Source organism: Rhamphochromis longiceps, linkage group LG15 (assembly GCF_057381845.1).
Source record: "Rhamphochromis longiceps isolate RC_006_pf linkage group LG15, R_longiceps_female_GT1.1, whole genome shotgun sequence".
In the NCBI taxonomy this organism is placed as follows: domain Eukaryota; kingdom Metazoa; phylum Chordata; class Actinopteri; order Cichliformes; family Cichlidae; genus Rhamphochromis; species Rhamphochromis longiceps.
This window is the reverse complement of record NC_140571.1, coordinates 6344318-6363796: the sequence shown is the minus strand read 5'-3', so window position 1 is coordinate 6363796 and position 19479 is coordinate 6344318. Positions and strand designations below refer to the sequence as shown.

The window sequence follows — 19479 nt, the reverse complement described above, 5'->3', positions numbered from 1 at the left end:
GGGAACTGCTGAGATAAAGGGCTTCTGCAGAGGTTCACAACACATACCAGCAATTTCCATTGAATTATGAGATTCAATGGAAAGATTGTGTTTTGTTTTGTGGGGGGGTTTGTCCAAGTGAATTTATGGCTTAGCAGACCTTTATCAGAAAAGATTGGCTTGTTGAGCAAAGGGTTAGCTGCAGCACACTAAAAGGTGATTCACCACCAGGCTTCAGATGACTGATGGATGTCTAAGGTGAGAGAGGCCGCTACCTTCTTACAGAAAGCACATCCGTTCTCAGTGACCTAATGAAGGGGTCTCTGATAAACTCTGTTATGGATTATGATGACTGTTTTGTCAAATTGTCCCAGCGCAGCAGACACTGGATACCTTGTTTGATAAGCCTGCAGTGCGCTCATTTAACAACCTTTAGTACTTTCTGAGGTGCACTGTAAAACAACAGCTTCTCTAAAAATCATAATAGGTCCTTTAGATCCTGTCAGATAAATAATAATAAAGCTTAGTCCTTTTTTTAAGCTCCTGTGTATACATGTGCTTGTGAGAGCGTTTCTGTGTAAAAGTGAGAAACACAACAAGTATTTGTTTGTCTGTGTGAGAACAGCCTGAAAGCTCTTGTGAAGTTATACGGAGGCAGACAAAGCGAGGAAGTTTAGCTACTGGTCATTGTTCAAGTGCTCAGTTAGGTAACACTAATAGATGGTCTGCCTGTGTGCGAGTGAGTGTGTGTATATGTGTGTTGTTTATGTACAGTCGAGCCCATTAAGTGACGTGTGCGGTGCTCACACGGGGACCGAGGTGTCTCTCAGCCCTCCGCACACACTGTCCCACGCTCAGGGGGACAAGCTTTTACCTCTGTCTCTCCTTCACTAACAGACAGGACGGTGCGCTGGGCTGAAATCAGTATCTGGCCACGGGCTCTCAGTCCGTCTGGTCTCCCACTTCTTTCTCAGCCTCAGTAGGAAGGAAATGACCCAACACTCAGGCACCCGTCCTCCGCTGAACACATTGTTGCCACATCAAGGCTCAGATATGTACAGTAGCTCAGCTGAAGTTTCCCACCCTCCGTCTCCTCCGCACTCCCAGCCCCACACCTTTAGAACAAATGGCAGAGCTGAATAACTGTTTGTTTTGAGCGCCATGGCGTGAGTACAGCTGCCCACTGATATCGATGGAGGAATCTAATCAGAGGACTTATTAGGAATCAGGCCATAGAGGAGGAAAAAACAATGGGCTGTAACATTTTGGACCGTACATTATTTTTTGTTTGTTTGTTTATTTGTTTTGATGTCATTGTAATTGTATTATTTCCTTGAAAGAAAAAAGAGAGAGAATTAATTACATGTAAAAAATGTTAACACCGATGATGACACGATGCTTCTGTATGTCTCTGAAAGAAAGCAACATGTATTATCGGCTCAAAAATGAAGCCCAAGCAGCCACACTGTCTTCTCCACGGAGACATGGCAGAAAAAGAAGATTGGACTCTAGTTACAGAGAAATTCTGGGCCAAATTAGTTTAGTTTGCTTTGTGAAAATTCTACTCCTCGCAACCACTCAATTTAAAAAAAAAAAAAAAAATTCAAATGGAGACAGATTTGAAGTTTAAAAGAAACTTTAAGTTCCACAGAAATAGCTTTCCTTGCTGTCTGTGTGGCCTCTGTCTCCCTCGCATTAATTAGAAGCAGCCACTCCACAAAATAACGGGCTTCTCACTATAGCACCGACTCTTTAACTCTTTTTCTAGCTTTATTGTGTACTGTTAAACGACTGTTGCTGCCGTGAAGGAATCTCTGAAGGAGATGGTTGGCAGGTTGTGGAGCTGTTTTTTGGTTGTTGTTGGGGGTTTTTTTTAGCTGCATTAGAGAGCACACAGGAGTCTGTGTGCGCGTACTTCCATATCCATCAGTAAAGTTCTGGCCCTGCCGTTCACATTAGGCTGTGGGAAATGCAGTTCTGCCTTCCTGTCCCTTCAAAGAAACTCTGCTCTCCACCAAAATGGCAGGAAGCTTCCCCGGCCCTCTGATAGACAGGCACAAAACAACACAGACTGCCAGCCTCACCACATCACCGTCTGACTCTGCCCCTTTTAATCTGCATTAAGCTGGCACCGGTGTCCGTCTGTGGAATTCAGCTTTTTTCTTTTTTTTTGCTAGCAATGAAAAACAAAACATACAGCCAAGTGTGTAAAGGGATTGTGATTTCCTAGTCCAATTTATGGCTATAAATGTGTCCACAAGAAAGAGCAAATTTAAAAAAAAAAAATCCAGTGTAGACTGAAGGGGGAGACATTAGCCACATTATTTTTCTATGCTGGGATCTTTAAACATGGAAGCCAAGTAATCTTTGTGCTTTGATCTGTGGTAAGTTCTGAGTCAATGCCAGCCAAGGGTAACTAGCAGTAATCTGTCTTAATGACAGAGTTCAGAGTGGGCCGCTGTGGTGTGGTGCGGTGAGGTTCCCCAGCGAAACTTGGGAGTCTTCATCAGACTGTCTGTCTCTTCCGCTGCTTTAACGACTCCTAGAGAACCAAAAGAAGCGTTCCTCTTGCATGTTTGAGGGGAGGCGGTGGTGTATGTGTGAACATGTTCCATATATGCTCCTCCATCGCTCAGACTCAGCCACACTTAGTTGTGCAAGCATATTTTTTTCTTTTAAGGGAATTTATGTTCTTCTTTTTTTTTTTTTAATGACTCTCTTTCAGGCTCCAGAGCAGAGATGCTGCTTTCTGGATGCAGACAGACTTTGTTTGGGGGGGTTGTAAATCTTCACTAAATTCTCCTGTTTTCTGTCGGGCTTCTCACTTCCTAGCTTTCAAATCCTCCCACTGGCATCTGGCTCTTAGCTTTACTGATGCTGTCGCTGTAAGAAAATTAAGTTTCACTCTGATTTTTGTCAATATATGCAGAAGCAGCAAAGTAGTGTCAGGCTAATATTTCCATCATCAGCGCTGCTGAACAAGTGTTGCTCATTGACTTATTGATTGCCCAGTGTAATGTATCATTGTACAGTGAGGGGCTGGTGCTTGGTTCGATCGTTGATTCGACCTGTTCTGTGGCCTCCCATCTGTCTCTCTTTCTCACATAACCATTCATCCATCTTCCTTCACTAACTCCTTTTCTGCAAAATTGCTGTTCTTCATCACATCTGGCTCACTTCCCTCCGTGTTCAGGGCAGCTCCCCACTTGGCTTTGGCAGACAACAGCAGCAGAGGGGAAGGAAACAGAGGACAGCATAGAAGATTGTAGCGGCGTATTAATGAAATTAGCGCCATAGTTGGTTTGGGAGTATCAGGCGCCAGGCACCAGGGCTGGGCCGGGGTTAATTAGCTGGCAGCAGGCCTCTAATTGGGTCAGGACCATGTCAGACCCCTGGCTCTGGCCCTGCAGGGATTGGATTACAACGTCGGGGGACAGACAGCAGGGGGAGGAAAGGGGCGAGCGAGAGAGGGTGTGTATCGTGAAGTGGGAGGGTGAGTGTAGAAGTGGAGGAGGGAAGGATGGAGAGGCTGCTGGAGGGTGCTACAGTGGATGTAGTAGAATGGGGGTGTGAGGAGGGACAAGGGAGTGCAGCTTAATCTGCCAGCAGGCGGTAAGCATGAAGGAGATGGGGAGGGCCTGGCTGGGTGAATACCTCTGTTAGACTGGATTGGATTGAAGCGGGTGGTGGTGGCGAGGAGGGGGGTGCTGTGAAAGGGGGGCAGGGCAGGTGGTGAAGCTTGATATGTGTATCCATAGCAACGGCAGAGTGGTGTGACACCACATGGGATTTGCTCGTGTTTTGGGGTGTGGTCTTATCGCAGTCCTCATCCCTGTCAGGCCATGATTTTAAAGTTGTTTTGTGCCCCCCCCCCCCCCCCCCCTTTTTTTTTTTTTTCTTGCTTTCAGTTTTACTCCACATTTTGATCTACACACCACAACATATTTGGACATGATCTCTTTGTTTGCAATCAGCTACATAACATTGCTGTTGCTATGTCAATGAATTTTAGTGACTCTTTCGAGCCAACACACTGTTTGTTTGTTTTTTAGCTGTATCGACCTTTTCATTTAAATTCCTCCAAACCGTCCATAATTCATGGTACATGCGTAGTTACTATATCCAGTTTGCTCACGCTTAAGGGCAGTGGTCCTGCATTTCATTGCCACCACATGTAGCTTATAATGTAAGCATAAGTGTTACATTGGAATGAGACAGACCACCAAAGTCCTCCCAAATTGTAATTATTCATTTTCTTGGCTTCCCTTTTATAGAGTATAGCAGCAATATGAAACTGGGGTTTTCTCAATGCAGTACTAAATGCTTGAACTCTGCAACCTCTCTATAAGCCACATTGCTGTGGGACGATTTTTTTCTGCCTGTTTTCTTGCTTGCCTTTCTTTCTTTCCTTTTTTATTGTCTTTGTGTTAATAATTTCTCTGTGTATGAATGCAACTCAGAATTCAATATGGTGATGATCAAGTGATGCCGATAAGCAACTACCAAATGCTGTATCATGGTCACCGGTGTCATCAAACACCAGAAGGTTGCTTTCTTAAGGAGCAGAGCAGCTTCCCTATTAATGGTCTCCCTCATAATCCAGTCATAAACAAAAGGATTATTGTGACTGACACGTCTCTGTATACAAGAATAATAGTATCCAACTGTTTAATATGGGATTTTCTCATTGCCTGTTAATGCCATTCAAGACTTAGTTTAAGTACATGCAACATTTAGTCCTCTTTGGCCAGAAAAATCCTCAGATAGGGGCTTTTAACCTGTCTTAAAACATGACACTGGAGTCTGGAGGCTTAAATATAATCTCCTAAACAGAAACAGATCAGTAGCAGGGGTTTAGCAGTGTTGTCTTATATGAGTATTTGTGTCTCTGCCAAGTGGTGGTTTTGCGCCTGGGTGGTTGGCAGCGTGGCCCGCAAGTGTTAGTCAGTGCCCTTGACTGAGCAGCGGCCCTGGTTAGACTGGCACCTGCGGCCGGGAGGCCCTGTCTGATCTCAGCCACAACATCACCGCCACCACCACCAGGCTAATCCAGCTTCGCTGTAGCCGGAGCCACCACAGACCCCCTTTCCTCTCCGTCTGTCCCTCTCTGTCTGGACCATTTTTTTTTCTGTTCTGCATGTCTAATCTGCTGCATGCCGGCCTCTCTTGTCTTTTACTTTCTCAGTCCATTAACTTTCTTGACGCCAAGGCCAATTACAGGCCTTTCACGGAAGGGTACATTGTGTATCTCATGGTTTGCGGTGCACTGGGCTCTTTGTACAAACCGAATAGAACCACAGCAATGCACAACTGCCTATTTTAGAGTAAATAAAGTGTCACATCGAATCTGCTTCAGTTGTACTTTAATGCCTTTAGCTATAGGTGTATTATTTAAGCCATTCATTATCCTCCTTAAAGCATTTCCTATGTCATTTCACAATTTTTCAATATTTTGTGAGTTAGCTCAATTCATTGTAGGTGTTTTCTCTTTTGTATTTACAATATAATGAGAAAAGATACTGATGTGGAAGAACGCATGTCATTTACTAAATGTAGACCCCTGTTACACCTTTAATTTTACATAATGACAGGAGATAAAACGCTCATCCTGCTAACCAAATCTTTCTAGCAAGTCTTGCCCTTTGGCAGCCATCTTGGTAATGCCCCCAAGCAGCTATTTGGGTATTTCGAAGCCTCTGTCTGAATAAGGAGAGAGCGTACCTAATATCAGGACATAACAGCTGTATATTTAAAATGTTCAGCTAAACCCATTACACACACCATGCATGTGCAAAGCTTCATAACATTACAGCTTTTTAACAGCTCAGCCAGCAGTGCAGTAACTATCAGCTTCTTTCTACCAGAGCACTGAACAAGTACCATTCTAATTCAGCCTGTATGATAAACTGTGAAAACATGCAGTACACATACATCTTTTCTTCTATAATGACTAGATGCGCCCTCTACAAAGCTGAAACTGTGGGTGTAGCAAAAGCACGGTTGGCTCACATGCTTTCCAGTTTGACTGTTAGAGAAGTCTCCTATAGATTTTTTTTTTCCATGTCTCCTTCTTTAAAATGTCTCTTTATAAGACCTTCCTTTCAGTTGAGCTGGTTCCAGGTGTTGTTGGTGAACTTCTTTGTTTATTGTAATGGCGTAAAGTACTTGCGTGATACTGCGTTAGTAGTGCGTAGGTGCTACGTAGAGCTTTGCAGACCCACATTTACATGTTGCTATCTACGCCATGCATGGAAAAACCAGTAATGTGGGCTACTCTTATTTATGCAAGTGCTGTTGATCGTCTTTAAGCTTGCTCTAGCTGCAAAGGAGACAGTAGTCATGTTATACAATGAAATTCTTAGCAGTGGAGTGAAACTGTTTAAAACAAAACTATTCACTGCAGCCATTGTCTGCGTTTCTCCTACGTGATTCTTTGATATTTTGCACTTCTTCCTCTACGTGGCAAACTCCACTGTGGTCTCGCTCTTTCATGTTCAAGCCAACTTTTTGACCGGTCAACACACAAACCTTTGCATAATCCTCTTTTCTGCAAATGGAAAAAAATACAGGATACTTGACAAAAAAGCTACGCGCCTCAGAAAACATTAACCTTTTTCAGCTTTTCAGCTGTCCAGAAGAAAAATACAACAAGCGAAATTAAAGACATGTATGAATTTAATCCAGAACAAATTTTGCCAGCGTATTCCCAGGAGCTGTAGGTTGTGAGTGTGAGTGAGACCAGGACTGGATGTATTTGACAGGCTGACACCACTCCACAGTGACCTGTAGGTGAGCTCTCCAATACTTCCCCAGAGCATTTCACCTATTCATCTGTTCTATTAGTTCCTCTTTAACACCTCTGCCAGGCCTGACATTTTTTCAGAAGGTTATACTAAAAGGTCACAGGTCAGGGTTCAGTCCAAGTACAAATTAGCATAGAAAGGTCTCCTTAAAAAAAGATCTATGTGAGATTGTGGGTCTGTGGTACATCTTAACACAGGTGTATATTTCAATTTTTTTTGCATGTTTCAAATATGTTCCAGGAGGCTATTCTTTTTGAAGGTATCCCAGTCTGTTTTTTGCTTTTTGGAGAATGTGTTTTGAATTAATGGCCGAAGCAAAGTGAAGAAATAACACTGGGAAATATTTGTAAGCCCAGGTTTGCAGCGCACAAAAGGGCTTGGGGGACAGGAGTCCACCTCTTATGTAAGACGGTCAAGCCTCACTCTCCCATAGGGACTCTCTTCTAATCCTGACCTGACCCTGTCCCCTGACCCTGGACCTGGCCTTAGGTTCTTCCTACTCAGGGCCACGACCTCTCGGTCAAACACCATCGTGTGCCTGTCACAGGGTCGAATGCAGGCACAGCTTTTTCCTTATTCTATCATTGTGTCAGATGACGTTAATTCCTCATCAGCTGGACATCGAGGAAACCACTTCAGCAGCAGACCCAGGGTCAGAACACCCCCCTCTTTCCCATTGCTCTTGTCGGTAAATCATTTGAAGGCCAGCGAATACCTGATGTGGTATCAACAGAAACGTGACCAACTGCCAGGCCTGTTTGTTCACCTTTTGTGCTTTTGTCTAAAATGGAGTGTAAATCACTTTTTCCTCAGAGTTTCACTTTGTCTCTTATTCTCTCTGCTCTCAGCAACAGCACAGTCAATCAGGGCACAGGCTTTATTTAAACGGTCACTAAATTAGGGCCAGATCTAGGAGGATCGACCCCCCCCCCCCCAGCTCTATCTGTTCTGGTGAAAAGGGTTATTCAAGAGTCTTATCTAACTTCTGAATTGATTGGAGTTTGTTTTTTTAACTTTGTAAGTAAGCAGATATTTTATTGTGTCAACTCACTAAATATTTTCAGTGATTAATGTGATTTCATCACACAGCTACTTACTGAGAGTAACATGGAAAAGTTGCTGTGTTGCCACCCGGGTGGTTTGTGTGGTAAAACTTTCTTTCCCTCTTTCAGATAAGGAAAGCCTGATTACAGAAAGTGGAAAGCTCCACACCTTGGATATCCTGTTGAGTCGACTAAAGGCTCAGGGACACAGAGTCCTCATCTACTCTCAGATGACTCGCATGATAGACCTGCTTGAGGTATAAAAGCACACATACACGGCATACATCTATAAATAGAACAGTTTGTTCCTCATTTTCATTACCTTTGCCCCTTTACAGCTCTGCTCGCTCTATTCATATCCTATTTATAAGTTACCCTCACACTATTGCTAAGTGTAGAAAAAGTAACGTCCTGAATTCCATTCAGTAATATGTAACCTGAAGGTGAGTTAAATCTTTTAGATATCTGCATAAATCAATTCCAAGTTTCCAAGTAAGTTGTTTAAGCTCCTCACCCGAGCAGTGTAACCGTTGGGGTGTGGCGCTACAGCACCTCTAAACCACCTGCCTGTCCCTCGTTGGTGCACTCATTAGACTGCTAATTAACAGGTCAGGACTAATTAGAGGGGTCTCATCTGCAGGGGAGGCAGCCAGATGGGAGGGATAACTGGGTGAAATAAGGAAAGCGGGGAAGTGGAGGGGAAATGGGTGATGGGAGTGGCAGGGTCTTTGGGGTTAGAGGAGAAGGAAATAACATGAAAACCGAGACAAAGGTAGATGGATGAGGAAAAGGTGGGAACAAATAAACGATCACAAAATCCGTTTTTCCTGGTTTGAGCTTGATAAATGAACCCGTATTACTTTTACCCACATGCATGTTTTTCTTTTCAACTTCTTAGTTAGTTATAATCTTATTGGAAGGTCAGAGGCTGTCAGTTTGGAATCCAAGATGAAGATCGAAGTGCATTACTGCTCTCCCTACAGGAATATAATGCTGAAACACAGCCCTGACAGTGATTATGTGTCGACAGCCTTGGTGTACTCTGTTGTTGCCTCCATATTTGTTGCAAACATCACTATGGAGCCAAAAGCCTCTCGCATGATGTCATTCTGTCCCTATTCACACAGTGCAGAGCCAGTTCCACAGCCAAATGCTTTGATGGTAGATGGACCTGGCCCAGGTGGCTAAGGACCGTCTTCCTGTGTGTCTGGAAAACAGCAAGAATGCCTCGTGTTAAAGGCCACTGGAAAACGGCAGTGATGAGAATGCTCAAGATGGCTTCGATAATGCTGGCTAGTCATTCTGCTTTAGTGTTCTTCTCACTGATTGCCCCACCTATAGTTGTTCCCTCTAGCTATGATTTAATGAGACAACATTACAGCGCCCTGTGTATCACAGAAGTCATTGTGTATAAGTGACCTCATAATGCAATGGGAGGTGGGCGTTGGTTGAGGGGGAGGTTGTATATGACAGCATCTCCTCTGCTAATGGGCTCAAGGCAATCACGGATGAAATCATACATTCACCCAATTTGGCTTCAGTGTTTTTTTTTTTTCCTTTTCCATGTTTGTCATTGGTCATAGCTAAAAAAATAAATAAATCTGCAGATGGAGTTCATTATCTGAAAGTGAGTCTCTGACTAAGAGAGAGAGTGCGGGAGAAGTTGATGCTGATCTGTGTCATTATCATCATTGTTATCATCACCAGTCGGCTGCCGGTTCTTCTGGTGACATCACGCGGTCAGTTGATGGATCATTAAGATTCGGGTGGCCCAAAGAAAAATAACACTGTTTGCTTTCTTTGGCAGCAGCTGATAGTGTAGCGGGACCACGGAGTCACTGCCTTCCTATTTAAGCTGAGTTTTTTTTAGACATCATTTTACTGCAAAGTCTGCAAAGCTTAAAATGCAGGAATGAGGGGAAATGCCCACAGTCTCTTGGAACTGCTGCCAAACCAGAATAGAATTTTGTCTGTAAATGAAGTACCGGTAATGCAATTTGCCTTTCAGGTGTGCCTTGTTCATTATTCAATTCAATTCAGGTTAGTTTTATTTATATAGTGCCAAATCACAACAGCAATCACATCAAGGCACTTGATATTGTAAAGCAGACACCCTATAATAATACAGAGAACCTTTCAACAATCAAACGACCCCCTAAGAGCAAGCACTTGGCGACAGTGGGAAGGGAAAACGTCCTTTTAATAGAAACCAGGCTCGGGGTGGGTCGGCCAGCTGCCATCACTAGTTTGGTGTGAGGGGAAATTGTCTTGGAGTGTTGGAGTGACACACAGTGACCTATTATTCAATGAAAAGCACGGCTTCTGCATAGATTATTTTGTGGAACATATTATGACAGTTTGTTTGTACGTTTCTGCACACTATGATTGCAAATATAGAAACTCTACAGCCTGTGACACAGAAGGAAAAGCCAGAGAGTGGAGTTGTAGTTACCGTGTTTGTTAACACTGTGGTTTTGATGAATGAATAGTTTTGCAGGTTTCATCACCTTGTCCTTGTCTGAACTGGTTTTCTGCTTATACATGCGACTTTTTAGCAGTAGCTAATCAAAGTCCATGTTCTTGCTTGCTGACACTTACTGCGGTCATTTGGCTCCTGTAATATTGTGGAACTATTTTTGAAGCCAAAATGATCTGAACTGTTGTAGTGAACCAGAGATTGCATTTTTCCTGCATTTCATTCTCCTCAATGCAATTTGGTCGCTCACTTCTTAGTATGCTGTACTAGAGGGGGATAGAAAGGTCCAATGAGCTTTCTGCTAAGGTGTGATTTATACTGCTGTGTTGATACCTGTCAAAGATATGATGTAGTTTTCATATAGCCTGCAGAAGCCTGCCACACACACCCTCCCCAGACATTTAATGACACGCGCACACACTGATTTGTCCGCTCAGTGGCAATATGCTTTGCGTCTGTGAAACAAAATGTGGTCATTTATATATTTATTCTCATTTTCTTTGCTATTTCAATCTGTGTATAGACTCTCTCTTCAGTGTTACATTAATTTAATGCTAAATAACTGTGGCTAAACATTTATTAAGTGGAAAAAAAGCCAACACGATCTGCTTTTGCAGTCACCATGAGAAACCGAACACGGAGAAACTCGACAGACTGGCATAGGAGCCAATGCCAGATAGCATTTTTGTAATTGCAGAATGATTCAGCCACACATGCAAAAAGAAATGTGCATAGACTACACCATAGGATGTTTTACAAAGTGTTTTTTCACACATCTGTATTAATGCCTAAAATTGGAAACACTGTTTAATAGTTAAGGTCAGTGAAGTTCTGCTGCTCCTGTGGTCTTGGGCAGGTGTTGTATGTACCATGTCACTGACAGCAGACATAACAGTCTTAAGCCCAGCTCAGTTCTGAAGTGGACTCTGTTTTATTATCGTGCCACAGCATGTTCTTTTCAGTTATTACAGCTGTTGGGTTAGGAACAGTCTGTGACCACGCACACTAATCTAACAGCATTTGCTTGACTGTGGGGACTCATTTTTAACAGGAAGTTGGGAACAGCCTGTGTTCCCAGAGCCACTTTGAAAGAAAAAGCAAAATTGTAATTGGAGTGGATACAAAAGTATCGGGCATTCTTAAAACAAATTTGCGTGTTCCCATGCGTCGTGAACTTCAGGGAACATAGGGGTTTTGTTTTGTTTTGTTTTTGGTTTTTTTGGCGATATGTGGTTCATAATGGGCCGATGATAGTTGCATGAAAAAAGTAAACATTTTGTCCAGTCAGGCCAACCCGACATAGTGCTTGATTTATAACATTTGTAAAGGAATACATTAGAAAATGAGTGAAAAACTGCAGAAATATCACACTTTCACCTACGGTTAGCACAAACTGGATCAGAATATTGTAGAAAATTGCCAGCTGTTGGGATTTATATTTCAGTGTGGCATCTTGGAAGAAATCGAAAGCATGCTGCAACTAACCAGGACTCCAAGTGTAAACCACAAAAAGGCTGCAGAGGAATTTGATCTCTCAGGTGTAACTTTTCTAAAACTTTGATTCTGCTGATTTAGATGGAGATTAGAAAGACAGCAGCGTTGTGCTGGCAAGATACCAAAGCCCAATTCAACAAGGTTAGCAGCATTTTGGCGAGCGCTGCCCTAATGGTCCCTAATGTAGTGTTCAGTTAGAGCAGATGGGGCTGTTGGGAACAGAGCCAGACACTCAGAGCGATGAGGGGGCAGGCCCTGCTGGGACTGAGGGCCCCGGGTGTCGTGAAAGGGGATTTGGAGGGGGTCATAGAAAACATAGCTTCAAATCATCGTTATCATTGATAATGGCTGTGTGAGGGGAGTTGTTATGTGTGGCCATTTATTGTAACTGGTTCAGGGGGGACTGACATGTTTCATCGAGGAGGTCGCGAGTTCAGGGCAGCGCTCAAAGGAAGCTCAGCGAGTCACCTCATCACTGCTGTTGCTCTGACTTCAGAGCTCCTCCCATCAAACCCACACACAGGCGCACACAGCGCAGCTTAGCAGACTTTGGGGGGGATAGAATATCAAGCTCTTGATTTCTCAATGCCTCCCTGGGCTCGGATTGAGGTTTCAACTCCAGCGAATGCACATAAGAAATGTGGGATTTTGGGATTTTGGACACAAAATTGCTGTCAGAAAGAAATTCTTACAGCACAGATGAATATTTCTTGACCCTTGAAATTTAACAAGTAGGGCTGAAGGCTTTATCCACTCCTCAGAGAAAGAATAGAATTTCATATTTGAGAGCTTATTAAATTCAGTGTGTAGTTGCTGCTTGCGATCCCCAGAGCAGAGGCTGAAGAACAGTTTGAGATTTGAGTTTTGGATTTGAAGTTTGGATAACTTTGGTTTGCTGGTTTCGAAATCAGTGGTGAGAGCGATCTATGAATGCCAAATATTGGCTAATCCTAGAGTTAAGTTTTAGTTTTTTTTATTAACTTGATGCAGATCTAGTTATTCTAGTTATAGGTTTTATGAAAATAAAGCAAAAGATGTTGTGAAAATTAGAATCAGTTATTCTATATCTACATATTCCTCCATACTGGAAGTAAGCCAACCTTCTGCTCTGTGAAAGACCAGAATAAATGAGGAGTCATTATTTATTTATTAGTAATTATTTTCTTTACTGTCTTTGTCCCATCTTTCCAGGAGTACATGGTTTATCGCAAGCACACCTACATGCGCCTCGATGGATCCTCCAAGATTTCTGAGCGCAGGGATATGGTGGCTGACTTCCAGAGTCGGTGGGTAAAGATAAAATACGACCTAGAGTGCAAGTGGTTGTGCATGCATGAAATAAGACGTCACCCATACATCGAAATATATATGGGTGTGTTTAGTCCACATTCTCTGGTTTGCATTAGTACATAGCTCTCAGGCGCCAGCATTACTCTTTTTGGAGGACAAAAGAGTTTGAAGTTTATTGGAGTTTATTGAAGTTGCTTTATGTTGCAAGGCTTTCACTACTGGTGCACATTTCACATCCTATACAGGACTTAAGCTTGACATTTTTATTCTTAACTTACATTGCAACTTCATTTAATGGCATGATATGTGGATATTTGTGCTGTAGCTGCAGTTGGGAATGATATCTTCTGATTTTGTCCCCCTCCTCTATTCCCTCCACCCCCCACTCCTCTCTCACTGCCCTCCACAGAACGGATATCTTTGTCTTTCTGCTGAGCACACGGGCCGGAGGGCTTGGCATTAACCTGACTGCTGCTGACACTGTGAGCCCCTTATTGATACCATATCATAGTTTAAATAGCACTAACATTTACTAAAGGTCTATATCCAGGGCAGCACACATTCTCTGTCGTAAAACACAGTTTCAGCATAAATAAATACGTTTGGATAATGACTAAGGAGCATGATTGTGTATGTAATCAGTAGGGCTAAACACGCCTCTGAAAATGATAATGTCAGTGTTTATTAACATGTCTCGCTATAAACTCCCTGTAGCCCTGTTCGAGTGAAATTAGCTTTCATGACAATGAGCGTGAAGCGATTGTTAACACAGGACATCTGTCACGTTAAAAGGCAGTTCACTTGGGAAAACACGTCATTGTTATTAGTCTCCGAAATTGCAGAGAAGGGAGTGTCTGTTTCACGCTCAGGCTTTCTTCACAAAAAAAAATTAGACAATGTGGTAAACATGGATATCCTAATTTTAGAGAAAAATATTATGACATATATATTTTTTCCTGTGCAGGTTATCTTCTATGACAGTGACTGGAACCCCACAGTGGACCAACAGGCCATGGACAGGGCTCACAGGCTGGGTCAGACCAAACAGGTCACCGTCTATCGCCTCATCTGTCAGGGCACCATCGAGGAGAGGATACTGCAGCGGGCCAAGGAAAAGAGCGAGGTGTGTCAAAAATATCCTCTATTCTTTTTAAACCAACAACAACAAAATAACACAAGTGCATAATGGTCATATTAATAACAGAGGTGATTAATGCTTTAATGGTCTTCTTTAATAAGATCCAAAGGGTAGTGATCTCTGGAGGCAACTTCAAGCCAGACACGCTCAAACCCAAAGAGGTGGTCAGCCTGCTTTTGGACGATGACGAGCTGGAGAAGAAATGTGAGTGTTTTGATTGGGCAGATGTTAGAGTTTCACTGTGAGGGGAAGGAAAATATGAAAACAAACATTGTGTCTCTTTCTGTAGTGCGCCAAAGGCAAGAGGAGAAGAGGCAGCAAGAGGAGAGCAGCAAGGTGAAGGAGCGCAAGAGGAAGAGGGAGAAGTATGCTGAGAAGGTATGGAACTGATTAACTGAGTTGGTGGCTGCCTGGATGTGGAGTGGAATATGTAGAATACTTCGAGTAGAAACACATGTGAAATGTTAGAGAGAAAGTTGGAATGGAAGAAATTGTAAGGTAGGAAGATAAGGAGACAAGAGTCCTGGAAGAAACTTTTACAGAAAGTTTTGTGTTCAGCTCAAGAGTGAAAACTGTAGTCTGTCTGTTAGATGATAGACTCTCTTCTGTCTAACATAATATAACATTGACCTGATAGTGAAGCTGCAGGAAGGGTCGAGGGGACATTGAAATCATTATGACTTATTCCTTTGAGATATTATACAGTACATAGCTGGTGAATCTGACAGAAATCAGGTCACTAGTTTGAGATAGTCAGTGACTAAAGTAGGGTCAGATGGAAGGTCAGAGGTTCATCTAAAATCATTAAATATCTTCCTCTGGGGATCATATCCATACTGGATTTCATGGCAATCTGGTCAGTGGCTGCTGAGTTTTGTCTTGCTCTGAACTCAAGAGCTGAACAGAAAATGTATATGCCATGCAACTGACTGTCAGCGCATTCAGTTCAACTCAATTCAGGTTTATTTATATAGCACCAAATCACAACAACAGTCATCTCACGGTACTTTACAATGTACGATAAAGACCTTTCTGTTAATAAGAGAAAACCTAACCCCTGTATGTAAGTGGCGACAGTGGGAAGGTAAACCGCCTTTTAACAGGAAGAAACCAGGAAGGAAAACCAAGCTGAGGAAAGGGCAGCCATCTGCTGTGACAGGTCTGGGATAAGGGGAGGGATAGGACAAGACAAAAGACCCACTGTGGAAGAGAGTCAGAGATTAATAATTAATAATAAGAAATAATAATAAGAGTACAATAGCCTATGTTTTATCTGAATTTAGAGATCATCAGTTTAAGTAGTTATTTTGTATCATCTGGCTTCATTGATAGATATAGCTGGGTATCATCTGCATAGCAAAGCCTTCTAACAATAAGTGGCTTAAACCACTGGTTTAATATATACTAGTTAGGTTAATTCTGTTTTAGAGGAAAAAATAATTTCACACCCCTACTTCAGCAGAATTGATTTCATCAATACCCTCTCCTGTTCTCGTTTCTGTTGTTAACTTTCAGAAGAAGAACGAGGAGCTGGAGAACAAGAGGAAAAAGGAAGTGAACCTGGTCATTTCCCACGCCCCCTCAGCAGACAACTCTAACTTGTCGGCAGATGGAGACGACTCGTTCATCAGCGTCGAGATGGACTCGGCCATGCCCAGTCCTTTCAGCGAGGTGAGGGATCCAGAGGAAAAACAGAAGAGATGGATGGTGTGTGCATGTGTGCGATAAAGAGAGAGAAAGGCTTTTGTGAAAGTGTAGGTCATAGATGAGGCGGGAAAGGGATGAGATTTATGTTAAATGTGATGACTTGTGGCTGCTCCATTAGGCTTCTTTGGCCTGCATCCACAAACTCACAATCTTACTTTGCATGCTGTGCTATTAATCCTCCTCCCCTTTTCTTTTCTTATCTTTTGTTTCTTTTGGGTTATTAATTCTTCCCCTATATTCTCTTCTCCGGCTTTCCTCTTCTTTCGATCCACTCTTCTGTCCGTCTTACCTTTTCCCAACCATTTGTCACTTTTATACCCTGCACATTGAATCTTTCCTTTCCTTTCCTTTCCTTTCCTTTCCTTTCCTCTCTGTTCCTCGGACTGTTCCTCTTGTTGCCCTTTACTGTACTTACCTGGTTCCTCGTTCCCTTGTGGTGCTGACCCGCAGCCTGTATGTATGTCTGTTTGTACTCCTATGCATGGACAGATCTCCTTAAGTAGCGAGCTCCAGCCCGGCTCATTACCTCCTGATGCCGACGCGGATGAGAGCAGCAGCGACATGCTCGTCATCGTGGATGATCCGCTTTCTTCCGCGCCTCAGTCTCGTGCCACCAACTCACCCGCCTCTGTGTCTGGATCAGTCTCTGACAATATGAATGGTGAGAAAACAATTTCAGTCTAGCCATCGTTCATGGAGCGAGTAGAGCAGTATACTTTATGTTTTTCTGCACTTTGCATAGACTTGCTCTGCAGTTGGTGTCCCTGGAAAATTTGCTGTAGATCAAGACCAGATTTGACTTGTTACTGATACTCCCCACCTCTGAATTTAGGACATATCCGTTTGTATAGTGAGTGATATCAGCAGCTAAAGTTCAAAGTTTCCAAATAAATATGTAGCATATATGTAGCATTAAAGACAGTCACTTAAGCCCAAAGTATGTAAATGGTGCTAAAAGTTGTGTTCTTCCTATATAAAGGCTTTAGAGGTCTCTCTTGCTCTCTGGTTGTTTAGCCAATGCATTTTTGGCAGTGTTAAACAGCCAGCCCACCCAGCAACGTATCTCATACACTATCAGAAACCTAATGGTTTGTCCTAACTAAAAATAATCTAAGTACATATAATCTCTTCCAAGTGTGGAGTTGCCAAATAAAACCTAATCTGTCCTTTCCATGAGACTATTATCTTGTTCTACTGTTGCTAGAATAGCAAATTAGTGTGACTTACATGAAAGTCATCGCTGCACGTAGAAGGCTGGCTTGTTATGTTCTCTCTGCTATCTCGCCTTGTGTTTTAATAGGCTGGGGTCCATTGAGACAAGTGGCTTTTTACCTCATAAGCTGTATGCAGCTCGTTTCTTGCTTGTTTTACATTTATAACAGTTTTATTTTGGCTCGGCCGCACTCAGAAATCAAGATACATGGTGAATGTTTTTTCCTTTTATCTTCACTTTGGAATTTTTGCGGCAAGATAATCTCTCCTAAATCCATACTTCTTCGTTAAAACCTGTTGGGAATTTTTGCTGCCATGCTAAGAGGTGCTTGCCAGCAAGATTATTGATGCGCAGTGATAACCAGAGCCAGCAAGCTGGGAGAAAGTTGGTTCCTTCAGAGATGTAGATGATGTTTAAATGAAAGGTTTGGAAGATGAGATGGAAAGCAAAGAATCAAGAATCAACTGGTGAACTTGAAAATGGGAAAGGAAAGAAGAGTGAAATTTAGACCTGAAGGTCGGGGGAAGCGTGGGGAATTTTATGAAAGGTTTTCATGTGTGCTTTGGTGTTAGTGATAGAGTAGGGCCTTTTTCCCCACATAGGGAGGTTGTAATCCAGAGTATTTGGAGTGAAACGTGTAGAGAAATGCAGACCAGTGGTGGGATGTGGGGAGTCAGAGAGGGAGAAGACAAGGTACTGGAGGATTAGGTACATCACCACTCTGGCTCTGATTGTGCAAACAGTATGGAAAATGAGAAGAGTGTTCCTTTTTTTGCTTGAGCCAGCACTTACAGTAATGATGAGCCGTGATTAATGTGCAATTGCGCTTAAATGTTGCAGAGAAATGACCACAGTAGACTCTGAAAGACTGGGTCAAGGCCAAACCAAACTGAGTGTCTCTGACAGTGATGTTGATTCCCGCCTGACTGTAAAATACTGAAGAGGTTTTTTTTTTTTACTATTTTTTCCTTTTATTGCCTGTGGTGTTCAGGTGTTTCAGCCTCGGACACAATCAGTCCAGGCAGAGGCAGGTCCGGGCGGAGTCGTGGGCGGCCTAAAGGCTCTGGAGGCGGTGCCAAGACTGGAGGGAAAGGACGCGGGCGTAAGTCAACTGCAGGTAGTGCAGCAGCAATGGCAGGAGCGATGGCAGGCGCGGCAGCTGCTTCGGCAGCAGCTTATGCTGCTTATGGCTACAGTGTTTCGAAAGGTATGTAAATATTGTACGGATCTTTATGCACAGGCACTGGCTGTCCAGAAATCAAAAAGAATATGTGTGCTTTGTTTACCTGTCAATGCATTTCTTGGACAAATGTTCTTAAGGACTGTTGATGTCACAACAAACATGCTTGTTCTGTTTCTCATGTTCATACATCCATATTTTCAAATGAGCACTCTTAACTCAAGAGTAACTCAGTTTTTTTAAAAAATATTGTTTTAAAATCTGTCCTTTTCCCTGCAAGCTAAACGTCTACTACCCATGCACAACGTTACAGCTTCACCAATGTTTCAAGCCAGAGTGCTGACCTGTCATCTCTTTTCAAGCCACAATGAATGCACTGAATGAATACCTTACTGGTTCCTGTTATGGATACATTAAGCCAAAAGAAAGTAACAAAGGAGAAGATTGTTAGAGTCCATAATCATTCCACATTCCAATCAGTGCCACACAGTTGACACTGTTATGAACTTCTCCCAGAGATGTCTAATCGAGACTTTTTTTGTTTTGGTTTTTTGAGGCCGATGTATTTTGTTGTGGTATCACTGCAAAAAAACAAATACAAGCCAGTTATGTCCTACTGAACTGGCTGTTTGAACATGATAAATAACCTCATCCTTTCCTGTCCCTAATTTCAGCGGGCCTCTCTGCATCCAGCCCTCTGCAGACCTCCCTGGGCCGGTCTGGTACCAGTCCTGCCTTTAGCCTCAGCAGAAGCTCCTCCCCCCAGACCAAAGGAGGCACCTCCACGCCGAGCCCCCACAAACAGCTGGCCCACAGCCACCACCACAGCAGCCACGGAGCAGTCAGGAAAGGAAAGGGTCCTGGCGGTCCTGGGGCTCGATGATACATGTGTACGCATATTCGTATTAATATGCCCTGACAGATAACTGACCTGCTCTTCACTGTGATTCCCAGAGATACCCCCCGCCCCCTCCCCGCCCACCTAAACTAATAAACAAGAGTATTTATAGTAACTGAGGCTCACTACCTGGAGGACCACGCTCTCCCTTCTGGCTCAGCAACTAAATAGAAGCTAGAGTAACCACAACAATTTAAAGGTACAGCCTCAACCAGCCTCTGCATTAGTTCATTTATATTCATTTAGTTTTTTTTTTTT

At 43.0% G+C, this 19479-nt stretch overlaps 1 protein-coding gene across 2 annotated transcripts in view; it reads left to right on the top strand.

Moving 5' to 3' along the window:
• ino80 (INO80 complex ATPase subunit) overlaps nucleotides 1-19321 on the top strand; it is a 39794-nt gene extending 20473 nt beyond the window's left edge. For both annotated transcript variants that reach the window (XM_085381339.1, XM_085381337.1), the window contains exons 28-37: nucleotides 7955-8082; nucleotides 12987-13081; nucleotides 13495-13567; nucleotides 14050-14208; nucleotides 14325-14427; nucleotides 14513-14601; nucleotides 15739-15894; nucleotides 16420-16591; nucleotides 18135-18350; nucleotides 18998-19321. In XM_085381339.1, coding sequence (XP_085237465.1) covers nucleotides 7955-8082; nucleotides 12987-13081; nucleotides 13495-13567; nucleotides 14050-14208; nucleotides 14325-14427; nucleotides 14513-14601; nucleotides 15739-15894; nucleotides 16420-16591; nucleotides 18135-18350; nucleotides 18998-19206 — 1400 coding nt within the window. In that variant the 3' untranslated portion in view covers nucleotides 19207-19321. The remainder of the gene's footprint in view (nucleotides 1-7954; nucleotides 8083-12986; nucleotides 13082-13494; nucleotides 13568-14049; nucleotides 14209-14324; nucleotides 14428-14512; nucleotides 14602-15738; nucleotides 15895-16419; nucleotides 16592-18134; nucleotides 18351-18997) is intronic.
• The last annotated feature ends 158 nt before the right edge of the window (nucleotides 19322-19479 follow it).